Source organism: Orcinus orca, chromosome 9 (assembly GCF_937001465.1).
Source record: "Orcinus orca chromosome 9, mOrcOrc1.1, whole genome shotgun sequence".
Taxonomy (NCBI): domain Eukaryota; kingdom Metazoa; phylum Chordata; class Mammalia; order Artiodactyla; family Delphinidae; genus Orcinus; species Orcinus orca.
This window is the reverse complement of record NC_064567.1, coordinates 89,886,863-89,905,765: the sequence shown is the minus strand read 5'-3', so window position 1 is coordinate 89,905,765 and position 18,903 is coordinate 89,886,863. Positions and strand designations below refer to the sequence as shown.

Here is an 18,903-nt window from a genome sequence, read left to right as displayed (position 1 = left end):
AAATGGGCTTAAATACAATATGAAAGTTGGTGCTAACAACTACTTGGAATAGCAATGAGACATTCTCAGGACATAGATTAACATTTCAAAATGGCAGAATTTTAAAAAGACATGGTTCCACTCAAGTGTTAGAGCTAAACCCATGACCCACCATTGTTCATTTAAATCCTGTGATTCTGTAATGCCTAAAAATTCAAATTCTAAGGGAGATGAGAAAATTAAAGTTTGATACTAAAATGCTGCTTTAAAAATTCTGCCTTAATACTTTTCCCCTCAAAGATGGAAAACTGAAGGGGCATGAATCAAAACATGTTTGAAAATTCAAATGTTTTTATTAGTATCATTACCAAGTATTTTAACTGGCTTACCTCTCTTTCCCCTTTAAACCTAGTATATCCAATATTGCTTTATTAGATTGTGCATATATTGTAATAAGAAAAGTCGGCTTGGTCTAGGCCACAATTGAACAGATTACAGTTACAAAAACCAGTGAAGAAAAATAAATCCACTTCAGCCAGAATATAGTATGATTATGTCAAACCTCAATTAACATCAATATACCAATTTGATGGCTGATCTAATAGTCAGAAAAGTTTATTTTTGTTTCAGGTACTTGTGAGATTTTTCCACGTACTTGTAACGCTTTTTCAAGAATTTTATGATCTGTCTATACAGTTTTTCCAGAAAGATGTATGAAAGATACTCTTCCAGTATGTTAGTAAGAACAAAGCATAAAGCAGCTCTGTATACTTCATACAGTAAAGTTACCTATTTTGAGTTTAAAAATATGGTCAAATTATCTTTTGCATTTATATTTCAGTGGTAGTATTTATACGATAACTTGAGCAAGTGGTTTTTACAGGGCAAGATGGATATTAAGTAGTTTCTTAGTCTTTGCAACTGATATTTCCCCCAAATACTATAGAATACTCTGAACAATCATACCACTTCAGAAATGTTAACGTTCAACTTGCCGGTTTTAATCTCCAAAAAGGTGAATCTATTTTAACTGTAAAAGCTGTATGAACAAGAAAAATTCTGCAATCTCCCAAATGTGTCATCATTAGGTAAAAATTCATCTAGGCAAAATAGTATTTATGCTTTCATTTTATTGTTTTTAAGAATTAAACTGCCACCTCAGTAGTCTTAAGAGCAATATAATGAAATATACATACATTTAATTTAGACTTATGTCCATCATAGCTTCAAAGGCTTCCCTGAAATAAGGCTGGGATTCACATCTTTTTCCTTAAGGAAAGAAACACTAACAGTAATTTTGTTATCCTTCTACCCACCCACCCTCATTCAAACAATAATTGGATGAATTCAAGTCTAACACCATTTTAAAAAATTGTCTGTTACAACACATTTCATCTGATCTGCCTTCCTGCATAACACATATTTCTTAAACCTAACCAAAAAGAAATCATTTTTTAAAAGCCTACAAGAATTCTCTTAACATGTGGAATTTTATCATGATATTAATTTCTTTTGTCCAATACATAGGCTAAGTGGTTTCATGCCACATTCAATTCTAGTGAATTTCATTAAAACAGGTGAGCTCTTCATAAATAGTTGAGAAGCTTTAAAGTGAATTCGGCTATTTCCTATTACATGAAACCAAAAAATGGTACTGGATTTTCAACAAGAGTATTTTAACAGCTCCTAAATAGGGCCATGAAAAGGAATCAAGTTTGCACAGTCCAAGTACCTACAGTAATATGATAGATGCACTCACCACCATTTCATACTATTTCACTCCCATGCTTCTGATAACAATTTCTCTCTAGAAATATTGCATTAACAACTGGACTCTCAAATTGCTAGGTGTGAAAAATCACGTACTTTCACTTAAAAAAATTGTATTAGTTATTTTCAGCTGGTCACGGTTGAAAAGGCCATTTGTAATTATTTCTAACTTCAGCTCTAAGTTCATAGATAACTTTGCATCTGATTATCCAAGATGAGAAGTTGTTTTGCCTGTTCCTGACAGAATTAAATGGTAAATTAGCAATCAGTTCACCCTTTGTCAAAAAGAAATGTTCTAAATTTATACACTACTAACTATTTAATAAATGGCATCTGCATACTACACATTTCATGTTTATATGTTATGCACCATTTTGGGGGGAGGAAGTACTTCACAGGGGTTTATTCAAAGGATATATAGTAATATCCTAAGAGTGTTGATTTATACATATGAGTTCTGTATAAACTGTAAGTGGTCATCTCAGCTGGACTGTAAGAAGCCCCTATAATGCAAAAGCTGACTCCAAAGACACCTTATAAAGCACTGAAATTCACAATTTAGATTACTTTTCTTTTCTCTAATACAAAATCATCTGGTAGTCTTCACTGTTGACTCCAAGCTAAAACGTTCCACGTTTTAGATGCTTAACCAGTAAAAGAAACAGGAAATCATTAATAGTTTTTAAATGTCAAGTTAGAGGAAAAACCTTATCACACAGTAATGAAACCTGAGCAACACAAGTATGTGATTACAAGAATGTCCTTCATTAATACATTATTCAAATTTCTCCATGGCATTCAAATTATAGTTTAAAACCCAATAAACAAGAACCCACTTAAGCACGGGATCAAATTCTACCAAGAAATGAGGAATTACATAAAGCCTATTCAGCCCTAAATATTTAGTTTAAGACAATGACTAGAGAGGAATACACTTCATCTAAAGCACACCATTTAAACAGTTCTATAAAATAACGTTACTTAAGATTAATCTGTGGTGCATCACATGATTCCAACCATTCAGTTAAAAAGCATTAATGGGTGCCAGCATCCCCAACAGCTTGGAGCCTACAGAGTTGATTACTTTGGCCGTAACTTTCCAAGTAACGAACACTGCCTTTCAGTATTACAAACATAAATATTTCTTAGTACTGGAATTCCAATGTATTTTGGTGTTCCTGAGGCTGCCTACAAATGAAAAGGCATCCAAGTCAAGTGCATTATACACCTAATATACCTCAAAATTTCAGTGCCTAACATGTGAAATCATTTTCTACCATTTAACAGTGTGCCTTGCAGTAAATTCTAGTAGATTTTTACTTTTAGGATTTTATTATAACTTTGGGAAATTAGTGGTAAAACATATGGTTTAAAAAACACTATGTGGCTGCACTTAAATTCACATAAAAATAGCATTTTTACAACCATATTGAAATTTAATCCTTTTACACAGGTTAACAAAATGTATCACAAGAAAAACTAAACATTGGGTTTAACAAAAGCAATACTTTTGAAAGTGGAACGACGAAAAACTTCTTTCAAATTTTTTACAAATGGTCACCTCTGGGTCAATTTACCACACTAGGGGAAGAAAGTTTGTTAAAATATAGTTGTGCTCAACTGAGCCACTTATCTGCACTACAGTATAGTACTTGAAATCACTCCTAAGGTCAAGATTTAAAACCATTTTAAGAGACAAGACCCTAAGTGTTTTACAGCCACCTCAGTAAGAGGCGCTTTCCCTTCCCCAAACAGTCAAAGCTTAATTAAAAGATTGACTATACATAAGTTTGTTTCCTCATCATATCTTCAGTTCAAAATACTATTATCATTGGTAATACGGTCTATATCTTGTCTGATCTGGATGATGTGGTCCAGGAAGTGGGGTTTGAGAAGGCGGACCCTGCATTCGTGGAGGAGGAGGCGGCCCTCTCGGTGCAGGCCATATACCAGGACTCATTCCCCCTGGCTGTGTAAATGGAGGGCTCAGAGTTCCTTGATCTTCAGTGAACTGGGGTAAAGAGTTAGGATTATAATGGTGAGGAGGGGGTGCAGTTACAGGTGGACCACCATGTTGAGGGGGGGGAGGTCCTGGAGGAGGATGATTCATATAAGGTGGCATCTGGGCCATAATATGTCCAGGGGGAGGGGTGATTGGTGGTGGAGCAGAGGTCATTGGTGGAGGTGGAGCTTGGCTATACACCAGGTGAGGAGTACCTGCGGCCTGGGGAGGATGTGGCATTGGATGGCTTATTGGTGGTGGAGGAGGTGGGGGTGGTGCGTAATGTTGCTGTGGAGGCATAATATGATGAGGGTGCGAGACCACTGGTTGACCCTGATATTCAGGATGATGGTGAGCAGGTGCTGGGGCAGGAGGTGGTGGTTCTCTAGCACCTGAATTTGAGTCATCCTGAATAGGGACAGTTATTAAATTGCTGTGTTTTCTTGTTGAAATACGAAAGGTTTCCTGACTGACCGAGCGAGGTGGAGGTGGAGCCATGGACAATTCTGCTGGAGGAGCACGAATATCCTCATGTGGCTGATTATAGTGCTCGTGGGGCACATGCTGCAAAGGAGGTGGTGGCATCATGATGTGCTGCTTTGGCGGAATATGGCTCATATGGTGCTTGTCTGGCGGCATTATAAAACGATCAGGGATTTCAGCTGGTGGTGGGGCAATAGGAGGATGAACATTTTCAAGTGAAGCACGGGTAACAGGTTTTCCAGCTCTCATATGGCGGTGGTTGATATGAGCCTGTAAGTCTCTCTGGGACAAGTAGGTTCTCTTGCACCCTTGAACAATGCTACACATGAAGAGAGAACCTCGTGTACACTGCTCAATTCGCTGCACAGGATCACTACAGCTAAATTAGAAGGGGAAAAAAATTTGATTTACTAAAAACAGACTATAAAAATAATGCACTTAATTTCAAAGATATGACTAGTTTTAAATTTTGTTATGGAAAATACTACAGAAGTTCACAATTAAAAGATATAGTTACTGCAAGTGAACCTTTAATCTTTTCCACTTTGTGGTCTGTTCCCTATTAAGCAACAGCATTTCTTTCAACATCAGAACGCTTAAGAAAAAAATTCAAAGTTTATCAAACAGCGTATGTTTTAAGAAAAGATCTCTTCTTCCCAAGACCTAGAATTTATCTGATTTTCTCAAACAATTCTATGCTTTGCATCCAGTTGCAAAGAAAAATCCAGGAAGGGCAAACCAAAGGATCTGTCACAATCATGGAATTCAAACTTGTACCGTATTTATTGAGTATTATTTTCTGCGCAAATAATACTAAGTGGAAGACACCAAGTGGAAGAACTGTAAGAACTACAAAAATAAATAGGATCATCCTAATCATCAAGGTTCTTAACATTAAACAACATAAACAAATTAAATTCAAACCCTGAACACCAAGAGTCCCTTCAAGGGGTCTTTCTTAACTGTCAGACAAATTTACTACTACAAAGTATTACACACTCCTGCTTCTCTAAATTATAACCACTAAATTTAACTCAATATTTTCTTAATGAGTCAGGGTCAAATTGTAACTATTCTTCACTCACTATTTTTAATCCACTCTTGCCTTTAGAGCCTTCTTGAAATAACGGAAAGAGGACTGAACTAGGAATTGGAACTGGGATCTACTACTGGCTCTGAGATCTCGGTGAAGTCATTTAAACTTTGTTTCTTTATTTGTAAAATGGGTGTAAAATGGGGTTCAAAGATCTAACCTAACTCACAATGTTTTTGTATCTACTTCGCCCTACTTAAAAGAGTATCTGTAACATCAACGAAACAGTGAAAATGACAGGACTTAATGACTAGTTAAGCACTATACATGTATAAGCTGTTATCACTGAATATGTGTGTTAGGTCATATGACACTATATTACATGGCTCTATATTCTTGATTTTGAGTGGTGTCTGTTTTTCCTTCCTCACTGAAGGCTGGTACTCCTTCTTGATACTAGGAGGCATCCCTTTAGTGGCCATTTGGCACACTTCTTATTTTTTGCTTCTAACTTGCTGTAAGCTCTGAAATATCTCCACAGTAACGGGATGTGAGGCACTTCTTTTGGGTGATGCTTAATCATTAGTATATAGTATTTACATTACTTTGGATTGCCATTTCTTCACTTTCTAACCTGGGTCTGTTAATCCAAATAGGCTTATGCTCTAATATACCTAAGGGCCAACCAGTGAGATGCTTACTGGAGTTACACTGAACAGCCTGAAAACTAAATTCCCTTTTAAATATTAACATTAGAACACTTACATAAAAGAGAAAACCTTTTGATGTCCTCTACATGGTGTTGTACAACATCCAAAACCCCTTATCCCAATGAGGCAATCAAATTTACTATATAGTGGATGTACACCGTGTTGGAAAACCAGGCATTACAGAAAATAAGGCCAACAGTGAATATGCACTTTTAATTTCATAACTCTTCTGAATTATAATTCTAGGAAGGAAATACTCTTTAAACTCACACTATAAATTTTATAATCTGTGACTTTAAAGGGCTATTAAAAATATGCCAAGAGAATTAGTTGGCACTGGTTTGTCAATGAATCATCCATTCTCTCTCAGTGATGCCAATCTTCCTACACCATAAAAGAAAATTATCCCTTACCATTGTCCATAGCTTTGCTATCAACTAATACTACAACCCTTGGGACAGGTTCTGACAGGTTATAAGGAATCTAGGAAGCCTACGGTTGTTCCAAAGAAGTTTCTCTCAAAGCTTTCCTCAAACCTTCTATCAGGGGTTCTAAATTGATATAAAAATTCATAGTTTATCCTGGATCCTTCAAGACCATCCCCAAATAGATCACTATCAACCAACACTCTAGATTGTCATAACTTGTCTGAGTCTATCTTAGAACATGATGGTGTTCAAGATATACTCAAGACATAATAATCAGATTTGAAGGTAATAAATAAGAGTTTATACTTACATAGTACTTGCTATATGCTACGTACTATATATGTATTAACTCACTTACTTCTAATAATAACCCAGGGAGGTAAGTACTGTTATTAGCTCTATTTTACAGATGAAGAAATCACCTATGTCACACAGCTAATAAATAAGAGAATAGAGATTTGAATACAGGAATTCTAATTCAAGAGTCTTTGCTCTCGATCACTACGTGATACTACCTCTCTAGCGTCCCATTAAAACAAGAAAATAACTATTTTGGGTTTATATAACGCTAACTTTTGATGGCAAATATACTCGTATTTTGGCCAATTTGAATTGATTGATAATAGCTAATTAGCCCTATCTTAAGGAGAAGGCTAAGGCCAACTCTAGGCTCAAAGAGAAACATGAGCCATGTCTACATATTTGATATCCGGCCACCGGTCTATAGCACACCCTGACCTTTAACCTAGATTATAAATCATTATATCACAAACTTTATTATTTAAAAATTTAATGATGATCTTACCCTGGACACATCTTATCTCCCTTTTTTTCGTGTAAAATAGCACAGTCATAGCAAAAAACATGCTTGCATGGAATCTGTGAACAGAGACATGTTACAGTTAAGCATACTAGAACAAATTAAAATACTTCCATAAAAAAAAAAAACACAGTAAGCACAGTGACCTAGATATAGAAGGCACTTGAGAACTGTTTGGTTAAAATGAACATTTATTAAGTACCAATTACATAAAAGCAACAGTTAACCTTTTTCAGTCACAAAGCTCTTTGTGAGAATGTGATGAAAACTTTGGCCCTTTCCTCAAAAAACATATACATGCATATTTGCTTACACATTCATGGTCCCTACAGGTTAAAAGCTCCTGAAGAATACTGCATAATGTTTTAACTAATCCTGTATCTCCTGAAAGTATTCCTAGGCAGGAAAAGAACAAATATCTTCTAATGTAATATAAGTAGCCTTCTTCCCTGGTAGTCTTATTAATACACTTACAAATATTTAAAAATAAATCAGAAGGACACAGTAAAATGATGTTATACCATTTTAAAACTGACAGGCCATTACCATTATTTAGCTGTGTTATATAGCAAAGCAACAGTGCATAATCCACACCCTCCACCATCACAGATGTATCACTGAATTCAAATTTTTTTCCAACAAAAATGTAAAACTATCTTTTTTTTTTTTTTTTTTGTGCTATGCAGGTCTCTCACTGTTGTGGCCTCTCCCGTTGTGGAGCACAGGCTCCGGATGCGCAGGCTCAGCGGCCATGGCTCACGGGCCCAGAAGCTCCATGACAGGTGGGATCCTCCCGGACCGGGGCACGAACCCGTGTCCCCTGCATCAGCAGGCGGACTCTCAAACACTGCGCCACCAGGAAAGCCCTAAAACTATCTTTTTATACGTCAAAATTACTATTAAATTACAGTTAGGGCTGCATTTTTTTTTTAACGTTTAGAATTCAATTCTCAGAAATCATAAATAATCTTTATTAATTCAGTTTTATATTAAAAATTATAGCCTTCAGAAATGAATAACTGATTTTATTCTGTGAACAAGGGAAAAAATAAAAATTTTTCCCTAATAAACTAGAATTAATGTAAACTAACAGGTATCAAACAGTCCAAGGAAATTATTTAGTTTTCAGAATTAGTTTCCGTAATATTTTACAAGCAATTAAAGAATTTGTCAAGATAATTCTATTAAATGAATATTATTCCCAAATTTCCCCTAGCTATTTTATAACTTATTTAAAATGTTATAAATTTAATCACTAAACAGTAATAAATCTATCTACTTAAATTTCAAATTCCTACCTCTACACAAATATTTAATTTACAAAAACAGAATTTAACTTATACTTACCATTCGCCCATAGATTTTAATAGGCAATCCACATTTGTCACAGAAATGAACTGGTGTATCATCCTTTTCACCTAAGATGTTTATCTGTTGAAATGATATAATTAAAATTTCCTTAAGCATTTCTAAAACTTACGTCCATAATTTACACAATGAATTGGTTAGTATTTTATAAGTTATTAAAACAATTAGAAATGAAGGTTTCTTGGTATAATCCCCACATATGCCACATTAGTTGGGCCACCATCAGTCTTGGGGGTTTATTCCCTTAAACAGTGTTAATGGTTATTGATTTTACTTGACTTTACTAAAAATTACTTCAGATTATTTTTGGAAACAGTGAAATAGGGCATTAATAAACAAATGATTTGTGAGTACTGAAAGATAAAACTATAATAAAAGTTCATACCATTCTTTACGTAGTCTGAATTGTTCTAATACAGTATTTAAAATATTTTATTGTTCTAATAAAATTTTTTATTTTTAGTTATACCTGAAAGTCCCAAAAAAGGTGTCCAGGAAATCTTCGCTGATTTCCAAACAGTTCGCCCCCTTTACAGTCATACCGTTCTTCTTCATTATAATCAAATCCTTCTGAGAGAAGAAAGTGTTACCTATTAACTTTTCACATCTCAATTTCATTTTGGAAGTACATGTACATGGCCAAATAGACCTATTCACTGACACCTTTCAAAGCTCTTCTAAGAACAAGATAATCAAGTCTAGTTTAAAGCACCATCTAGAAATGATCTTGGAAATCATGTAGTCCAACTCTCATGACTGAGAATATTGCAGTACTGGAGATCATAATAACTCAACACAGAGAAGATCAGTGGCAGAGCTAGGAAAAGATCTCAGACCTCTTCATTCCCATTCAAGTGCTCTTATTAATTCACCAAACTATTTCTAGTATAAAACTACTAATTATCATCATGATTATTACACAAATAAAATATACTTATCACCATTTATTCTTATCTATCTATAAAAGTGGTATTATGCTGTAAGCAACTGATATTATTGCCAAAGGATTAGTGAAAACATGAAGAATTCTGCAGACTTTCTTCTTACGACTTAGTAAATTAGGTATCCTCTTCTTCAGCTTTAAACTGAGCCTGATTTTAGAAACATCCAACATATTCATACTTCATCCTTTCCACTGAAACCTCTCTCTGGTTAATCACGCAAACAGCAGAATTTATATCATATCTACTTACAAGTATTCTCCCCTACACTGCATATATCAATATCAATAAACTTAAAACAATATGAAGAACAAATGGGCTCAATTTCAATTTCTCTGACCTAATTAAAAAGTTGATGGCACTCTTCTCATCTCATACAAAAGAAAAGAAAACCAGCAAACAGTCTTATGGGGATTCTAGGTAGAATCCAATTACCTAAAGTAAAGCTGAGAAGACAAATCTATCCTTCCAAGGTGCCAGCCTTCTCACGACTCTTTTGGCCCTAGAACTGGTAAACAGAGTAGCCAAAGCACATAAGTCTTAACTTTACCCACATGGCTACATTACAGCATCTGCATACAGACACACGGACACAGAGACAGACACACACGCATAGATGCAAGAATTTTTTGAACCTGATACAGACATACATACCAGTGTACTGCTATCTAATTACCTCCAACACAAATGTAGAGTTCTTATAAGTTACATCTGAGTGACCCTAGGTTCTTATATGGTCCATTTATACCTTATAAAAGCTGCTGTCATCTAAAACTGAAAATAAGGAAAGTTAACTTTTCTACTTATCAAAAACTCAAAAAATTATTGAGCAGAACAACAGCCAAGCAAGTTAGGAGCACATTATCATTTTTCAGAGTAGTTCAACTTGTACTCCCATCATTAAGCTACATATATATTTGTATAGATAACATACCAGCTGCTGCTGCTCTATCAATAACCTAGTGTACCCCCGCTTTGGCCTTTTTGGTTTTTAAATACTTTTTAAAAACTACACAGTAATATATAAATAAATTCTTGTGTAACAGTACAACAATGCAAAAAAGCTAAAATCCCCTGCTAAAATCCCCTTTCTATCCTTTTCCTCTCAGTTATCTCTTCATTCCCTTCCACTTCAAGCCCATACCCGCTTTTTGTTTTAATAACCAAATACATATCTATAAAAGTTCCAAAGCAGGGGTCAGCAAACTTTTTCTGCTTAAAGGCCAGTTAAGTAAATATTTTAGGCTCTGTAGGCCATACCTGAAATTATTCAACTATGCCAATATAGTGTGAAAAGCAGCAACAAGGGGCTTCCCTGGTGGCGCAGTGGTTAAGAGTCCGCCTGCCGATGCAGGGGACACGGGTTCGTGCCCCGGTCCAGGAAGATCCCACATGCCGTGGAGCCGCTGGGCCCGTGAGCCATGGCTGCTGAGCCTGCGCTCCGCAACGGGAGAGGCCACAACAGTGAGAGGTCCATGTACAGCCAAAAAAAAAAAAAAAAAAGCAGCCACGGGCATGGATGTGTGTCCCAATAAAAGTTTATTTACAAAAAAACAGGACTGGATTTGGCCAATAGGCCATAGTTTGCTGACCCTGTACTAAAGGGTAAGATGGGAAAACTGTTTTATACTCATGAAATGGGGAAAGGCCTTTCTAACAATGACAAAAAACCCAGAAGTCACACTAGAAAAGACTGGATATCTGACTACATAGAACCGTCAAGCTTTTCTACAATAAAAATTTTATATATAAAACTCAAAAGACAAATGGAGAATATATACAATATATGACAACTGTATTAAATTACAAAGAAAGAACTCATAAAAATCAAGAGAAAGACAACAGAAAAAAAAATGGGAAAAGGAAATGAACAGGTAGATCCTAGGCAAAAGAAATGACCAGTACTATGAAAAGATATACAACCCCACTCGTAATTAAAGAAATGTGTATCAGAACAAAAATTTGTAAAGGTTAATAGTACCAATATTGGTGTGGGAGTATAAAGTGATGTACTATTTTTAAAGGGCCATTTGGCAACATCTGTCAAATTCTGAAATGTACAAATTCTAAAATCCACCAAGTTCTAAGATGTCCAAATTCATGCAAAGTTTAAATTCTACAAAATATACATACTAAGGTACATATACAAGGATATTTACTACAAAATTGTTTATAACAGCAAAAAATTAGAAAAATTGTTAAATAAATTATGGTATGTCCGTAAGTGAAATACCTAAACCTATTCTCTTAAATGAGATACAACTGTATGTACCGAGAAGGCAAAATCTCACATGCATCTTGCATGAAAAAAGGGCAGTTATAAAGTAACTATGAAAAAGTCATACCAGGGATTATTTGGGAAGAGAATAATTATGGGGGGAGAGGGACAATTTTACTTTTATGTTTTCTGCAATACTGTTTAGATTTTTTGTAAACAATAGGCAGTGTTACTTTCAACAATAAACCAAAAATATTTATAAAGGGAGAGAAAAGTAAAATATGCCAAAATGAGAAGTCAAAGACTGAAGAAGGAAGAGAGTATAAAAATAAAAAAAAGAGGTGACTAAAGGTAAATAAAATCACATGGCTTATTTGGTGGAATCAGATCTAAAAGAAAGACTTTTGGACCTATTAGTTTAAACAAATTACCTTCATCACCAGCTGGAGCCTTTGCAGGCATCCTGTTTATAGTCCTTGGAGTTCGAGGTGAAGCTTTGGCTTTGTTCCCTTGTTTGGAGATGAGCTTTATAGGAATTCGTCTTCGAACATCAAGACCACCCAATGATCCAGAACTATTAGTGCCTTGTAGCTCATTGTCTATGTTAGAAAAAAAGTTGCAATTTCTTTTAGTTTTTCTTTTTGAAGATTATTCTGCCACAGGTATTAAAGCAACATACCCAACATTATTATCAAGGGCTGAATATCTGGTTTCTGATTTTAAATACTATGCTATATAAGTTCAAGTACTAATTTTCTCTATTTTGGACAAACCCTTAAAGCAATGCTTTTTGAGATATGGAACCGTCAAAGAGTTGACAAAAGTTACAGAACCTCCCCCTAAAAAAATGGACAAAAAAATTTTGCATTTTTCCAGAGGGATTTACAGAAACGTAAAACCCTTCATGAGCCTAAGATAAGAACCTCTGTCTTAGAACTATAAGAGGTTTTTTAAAAAAAGAAAAAGAAAAGTAAAGGAAGAAGAACAAAAAGAAAGAAAACCATCACTATCTCCATCAAGTATGCAAAGTAGGCACTCAGTAAATTTAGTAATCTGCATCGATATCAGGACAATCAATAATACTGGAAACACAAAACTAACACTGACAATGGTAAAATTAAATAAATAATGCATTGAAAATGAAGTTAGTTTTAGGGATGTGATTATTCTCAAGTGTAAAGTTGTTTTTCTAAAAAGCATTCAGGAATATAGTAAAAATTATTGCACCCTTTAGTAGTAAAAACACGCACTAATGTACTTGTGCTATAACATTTCTAGATGTACACATGTGACTGTGTTATTCTTGGTCAGCACTGTAATGGAAAATTATAGTTGAGGAGGATGCAAGTTTTCTGTACTTGGCCTAAATAACTGAAACTTTCTACATCCCTGCCTGTTACTAGCTTATGATTTAAATTCACTCATATCCCATGAGTAACAGGAGCATTATTTCATAGAACTGACTCTACTTGAAGGTTAAAAGCCACCTTTTCTTCAAGTCCATGACAAGATATTACAATCCAGAAAATATTTACCTTTACCTACTAAAGACAGAAAGGGAAATGCCCTAAAATAGGAAACGCAAATAATTTTTTTAAATAGTAATGTTTTAAACATGTCAATTAGTGAACAAGGCTGTGTAATTCTCACTGCATTAGACAGTGCAATCCAGAGTGACAGCCAAACTGTCCACATTAAATTCAGTAAAGCCAAATTTGGAAGTAGTTATCCTAATTAGTACTAATGATCTCCAAGGGTACTAGAATTACAGACACATGTTGAACTCACATCGATTTGCACTCTTTCTGAAGGATAGAACAAAATTCAAAATCGGTCCTTAATTATTAATTCAAATATCTTTCAGTCTACTTTCTATTATTACTTTCATAATAGCTAACCCTCAAAAAAGACAATTCATGGAAAAGGGATTACATGGATAGTTAAAGTTAGGATAAATCCAACTTGATCAACTCTCAACACTTCACAAAATGTATTAACAATTTGAATAATGTATTTCATCTGCTTTCACTCTAGTTGCTTATTTATGTAAAAATACCTACAAGCGATGTAATAGCAAAAAGACAGATAAGACAGAACGAATTTTTTTTTTTTTGCTCAATAGGTATATTCCTGATTTTCCACTGAACTAAAAAAAGCAAGTGTTGTAAACAGTTCAGTGCTATCCTTCAGATAGTAAAAGGACTCTTAACGGTTTCACCTTGATGAATGATCAAAATACCAACATTTCATTACTACAAGTCCTTTTCACACCACCCTGGACACCTGTGGTCACTACTGTGGCTTGTTTAGCCTATTATGGCTTTCCAGAGCCTGCTGCCCTCTAACACCTTGCAGCCTGCCTCAGCCTGCAAGTTCATAAGCAAAGTACAGCGGTTAATAGTGACATCACTCTGGGTTTGTCTTAGGGTTTTGGGGGTTTTATTAAGAATCAGAACATACAGCATAACTTCCTTCTGAATAAGACAACTACAAACATAAAGCCCTAACAACAAAAGTCTTTGGATATTACACAAAGTGAGAATTAAGGATAGAACTGGCCATATAAAGTGAAATCCACTTTAAAAAGGCATAACACTTTTATATTATATTATATAGGTTTTTAAAAGATTTGTGTAGAATTTTATCTTGAATTAAAGGAACCAAGAAATATTTTTACAAAATTTAGGTTATAGTTACAACTAAGTGCTAATTCTTAGAATAGCCAAAGAACGAATCAAGTGTTAAGTAGGAGTTTCCTGGAGTAATTTTTCCAGCAAAATTCTATTATAAAAACACCACAGGATAGCCTTTATTTTATGACTGACTTTTTCAGCAAGATTACAAAACCAGTCATTTTTGCATAACATTAGAGGGTTTCATCAATTTCCCCAAGGGCCTCTATTAATCCTTTGATATTAGAAACATCCTTTTGAGATGCCTATCCTGTCATAATGTCTTCAATTCACTGGCTAACTGGCATTTCCTCACTTGCCAATGATTTTATTTGTGATTCAAATAATTACCGAATTCACATTTATGAATTTCATGAAAATCAGAATCTTTTGTAATCACAATCAATGTACAGCATTTTATACCATTTCCTGATATGAAACACTAAGGACACTGCCGTATAATGAAATTAACTAAAAGAACAAAACAGAAGCTGGTGTTAAGCAGGGATATCTGAGCAGGAACTAATTTTTTAAGTGGTCGGTTCATTAGTGAATATTTTCATGTTCAGATGACTCTTACTTACTTAGGCAAACTTTTAACTTAGAGAACTAGGATAATAAATATGGAGATACACACCCACCCACATTACAATTTCCTAACATAACATTCTCTAAACTGTGGAAGCTGCTTGACTCCCAAAATTCCAGTAAGATGCTCAAATGAAAAACATTTGCTAACGTGGCATGTTTGCTACCCTAACACCAAGATCCCAGATTTTCAATTCTATAAAATTTCCAAACACTAGAGTTCCTTAGAGCCTGGCTCTAGGCCCTCTTCTCTTCTGCCTTAAGTCATTTGTGGTACTAAGTCCCAATCAAACTTCCCTCTGATCTCCACTTGACATCTCCCCTTGTATGTCTCAACACACATCTCTTACTGAGCAGTCCAAAATCTTGTTCCCAAATTCCCATTTCTCACCTCTGCTCCTTAAAAAAGTGTTTTTCTCCCAAGTCTTCCAGTAATGGACACCACTCAAACTAGAACCCTTAGGCACCTTTCCTTTCTCTCACATGCTTCCAAACCAATCCACCAGTGCCTGTTTGAGTTCTATCACCAAAAGATTCACTGAATCTGCCCACTCCCTTTTTCACTAAACCAGCCACCTTCACTAAGCCAAGCTTCCCTTCTGATCTATTGCAATCACCTCCTAAGTTTTCTTCTATTATTCTTGCCTTCTCTTACACCATTCTCCATAAAACCTATTATGTTTTTAAAAAGAGATTATGTTCCTCCTCTACTTCTGTTCAATGGCTTCATATTGCACTTAAAATAACATTCAAATCTTTACCATGGACTTCAAAGTCTTGCACGACCTGACTCCTGCCTTCCTTTCCATCTTCCGGTTCTTTCCCTCTAGTTAACTAGGTGCAGCTGACTGGTCTTCTCTAAACTTTCCTCCTTCAGAGTCTTTGTAGTTGCTCTAAATGCTTTCCTCGTGATTTATTCCACGCTGGATTCCTCTCATCCATCAGATCTCAGCTTACAAATGTTACTTTTCCAGAAAGACCTTCCCTGACCACCCTCTCTGAAGCTTACTCCTAATAGTCTTTACCAGAGCACCCGTTTACCCTCTTCAAAGCACTCATCATAATCTGTAAACATTTAAGTATTTTTAAAAACTTGTTTATTGTCTTTTCCAATAGAACGTAACCTCCAAGTGGAGAGGGACTCAGTCCGTCTTCTTTACCATTCCATTTCCAAGCCTAGAAGAGTGTGTATATATATCTATATGTGTGTATACATACACACATAACGTATTTATATATATATGTGTATACATATATATATGAAATTAAGTAGACAGTTGATGACTGAGAAATCCTAAACAATACTTAATACTGGAAAAAGCCTTTTTCCCCCTACTTGTAATATGGCTGATAGAACTGAACGGAGCAGTATCTAACTCCAAATACACTCATTCAATATCCAAAAACCACAAGGAAGCAAAAGCCAAAAAACACATAACAAAGAGTGAAGCCATTCTTACTTGGAGAAAGGAATGAGACTATCTTGATTTTAAGCTCAAGATTGATGATTAAGGACCACAGCCGAAGCGCGGGGCATGCTTTGGGCTTAAGCAGAAAAGCTGCTCCCGGTATGATTCCGAAAACCATATCTGACTCCCTTCTCCCACCTCTAGTCCATGAAAGACCGGAGAGACAAAAACGACAGGCGATGACCACCGCAGCACCCGCCCAAAGCTGACTGAGACAGCAGGAAGTCTCCAACCCACTCTCGCGCATCGACTCCCAGCGTAATGAGGCTTCCCCGACTCCGAGACTGGAATCTACCCGCCAGTCCCCATAACGTAGGGCAGAGGACCCAAAATGAGGAAAAAAAGAGCCGGCGCTCTCTCCTCCCCGCGAAGCCCGCGCCGCCCGCCGTCCCTGCTCGGAGACCGGCAGAAGCAGAGAAGGAACGGCTGTTGCCGGCACCGAGGCTGTAGGTACCACACCGGAGGGTAGGCCAGGAAGTAGCAGGCCCTGGTCGGACACGCGGAGGGGTCTGTGAGATCTCTTTCTCGCCGCCACAACCCAATGGTGTAGGGCGAGCGTAAACCCTCTAAGCTCGCTGGGCGACCAGTCCCAGGCCGGCCAGGGGGCATGGAACCAGGACCCCCATGGCCTCCGCCTCCTTACCAGTGTGATCCATGATTCGGCTCGCAGGGCACAGTGGGAGCGGAAGTCAACCGCGCCGGAGTCGCAGGGAGCGCGTGCGCGATACCTTCCGGAGCCTGGGAGGCGGAAGTGTAACCAGATTTCCCGGGTTGTGGCCTCCCAAGGCTTCCTTGTCTGTCGTACGCTAGCCGACTCCGGTGAGGGAGTCAGGCATAATTCGAGCAGAGAAAGAAAGAACGAGTACGCGGAGAGTCAATGTGGAGGCTGCTAAGGCTTCCTCTAAATGTGCTTCCAAAGGAAGTAGCCTTTAACTGTGGAGAGGAGACCGACGGGAACGGGGGAGGGGGAAAGCCGGTAGTATCCATAGGACTAAGCTCGCAGCAGGTAAGGCGGCTGCCGGCCCCGAGGAGCATTGCCTTCTGGGACTTGTAGTGCGCCGGGACCCTGGAGCCTGCAAGGCACACTGCGCAGGCTCGGCCGTTGGGTTGGCCCCACCTCGGCGGGCGGAGTAACGGTTTGGAATCCCCCAGAGTCCGCGAGCTACGGTCGCCGTCCCCCCGATCCAGGAAAAGTGTAAACACGCGCGCTCTAGAAGGCGTCCTCCAGCGGGAGGTTGCCCGGGGGATGGTTGAGCTGTATGAAGCTCCCAGCTAGAGAGAAAGGCTCTGTGTATATGGTCTCCTTTTTGCTTTGTCGTGACAAGCTGCATAGACCCAGGCAGAGCTGACGGCTATCTGCCCCCGTTCCCATCTCTAAAGTTGCTAACAGTTGAAGCCCATTTCTGACGCTTGATTAGCGCTCATTTTCTAGGGCAAGCTCTTGTGGCGCTAGAAACCCTCCCCCACCAAACACGCGCACACACACACAACACCCCTCCTAAGGACTGGACGCGGGGCCAGGTGGAGGACGGATGCAGCGTGGCCGCATCTTGTTAGGAGACAGCGGGGACTCCAGTGCAGAGCGGAGCTGAGCTTGGGGGAGAGCACGTTAGGGCTGGCCGCGAGGGAGCGGTGGAAAGAGGAAAGGCCTAAAATGAGGAAGAGACAGTTACCGCCACGGGCAGTACCTAGTTCCAGTTCTTGGTCCCACGGGTCGGTGGTTGCTGCCGCTTGCATCGTCCTCAGCCGAAACAAAAGGCAAGTGCCCAAGAGTGATTCCTGAGGACCTTCAGGGCGGTCTCTACCTCGCGACCCTGGCGCATCTGTGTCCACTTCCTTTTCCAGCCCTTCACACTTGATGCTCCCGAATGAGTAGAAAGGAGCACAATTAGTGGAAAACACAAGCTGGGGAGTCAAGGGATTTGGGTTCTATTCTTGTCGTCCCTCGGTGACGACATCATTACCTTGTGTTATGCACGCTTTCAGTGCCAGAGTTCCTGGATCAATCAGAGATTATTGTATTGACCTCTTAGAGAAGTGTTTTCATGGTGCTGAATTTCGAATAAAGTATGTGTAGCGATGTGCTCTATCTGTATAGTTAAACAGTAAGAGCTTTGAATAATAATATGATGAGTAATACTATAAGTGTTCTGTGTTATCTGCTGAATGTTTTACTGGGATCTTTTTAAAGACTTTCCCACTATATCTGCAGCTTTATAAACAGGTTTTTAGGTGCGTTCACAACTAAGGAGAATTGTGAATCAACGTTACTCCTGCTTTTGTTAAAATGTAAGTTTCTGTATTACTAAGTGGTTTTCAAGATGCTTTCAGTTGCTGGGCATTTTTTGTTTTCTTTTGCAGGTTGGGGGAAGCTTAACCTTTCTCCCATTCCTCCCTATTTCTCTAAATACAGCGCTGATAG

General features: G+C 37.6%; 1 protein-coding gene across 4 annotated transcripts; it reads right to left on the bottom strand.

Annotated features, from left to right (window-relative positions):
* Positions 1-958: 958 nt before the first annotated feature.
* Positions 959-18,233, bottom strand: CBLL1 (Cbl proto-oncogene like 1). Of its 4 annotated transcripts, none has more exons than XM_033438837.2 (6): positions 18,170-18,233; positions 12,184-12,351; positions 9,063-9,163; positions 8,573-8,656; positions 7,211-7,284; positions 959-4,613 (listed from the first exon to the last, which is right to left on the bottom strand). In XM_033438837.2, the coding sequence occupies exons 1-6, from the start codon at positions 18,216-18,218 to the stop codon at positions 3,578-3,580; spliced, it is 1,512 nt and encodes a 503-aa protein (XP_033294728.1). In that variant the 5' UTR covers positions 18,219-18,233; the 3' UTR covers positions 959-3,577. The 4 variants fall into 4 exon arrangements, with proteins under 4 accessions (XP_033294728.1, XP_033294732.1, XP_012390404.1 ...); XM_033438841.2 differs by having other exon boundaries at positions 9,063-9,160; XM_012534950.3 differs by lacking the exon at positions 18,170-18,233 and adding an exon at positions 17,125-17,433 and having other exon boundaries at positions 9,063-9,160.
* Between the last annotated feature and the right edge of the window lie 670 nt (positions 18,234-18,903).

What these genes read in the sequence shown, in the direction of transcription:
- CBLL1 (XM_033438837.2), bottom strand. Translation starts at nt 18,218, where the DNA reads ATGCAAGCGGCAGCAACCACCGACCCGTGGGACCAAGAACTGGAACTA. An exon ending in GGACCAAGAACTGGAACTAG is followed by an intron (nt 12,352 to 18,169) that starts GTACTGCCCGTG and finishes TTTCTAACATAG; the next exon opens with ACAATGAGCTACAAGGCACT. An exon ending in TTAAAATCTATGGGCGAATG is followed by an intron (nt 7,285 to 8,572) that starts GTAAGTATAAGT and finishes CTCTGTTCACAG; the next exon opens with ATTCCATGCAAGCATGTTTT.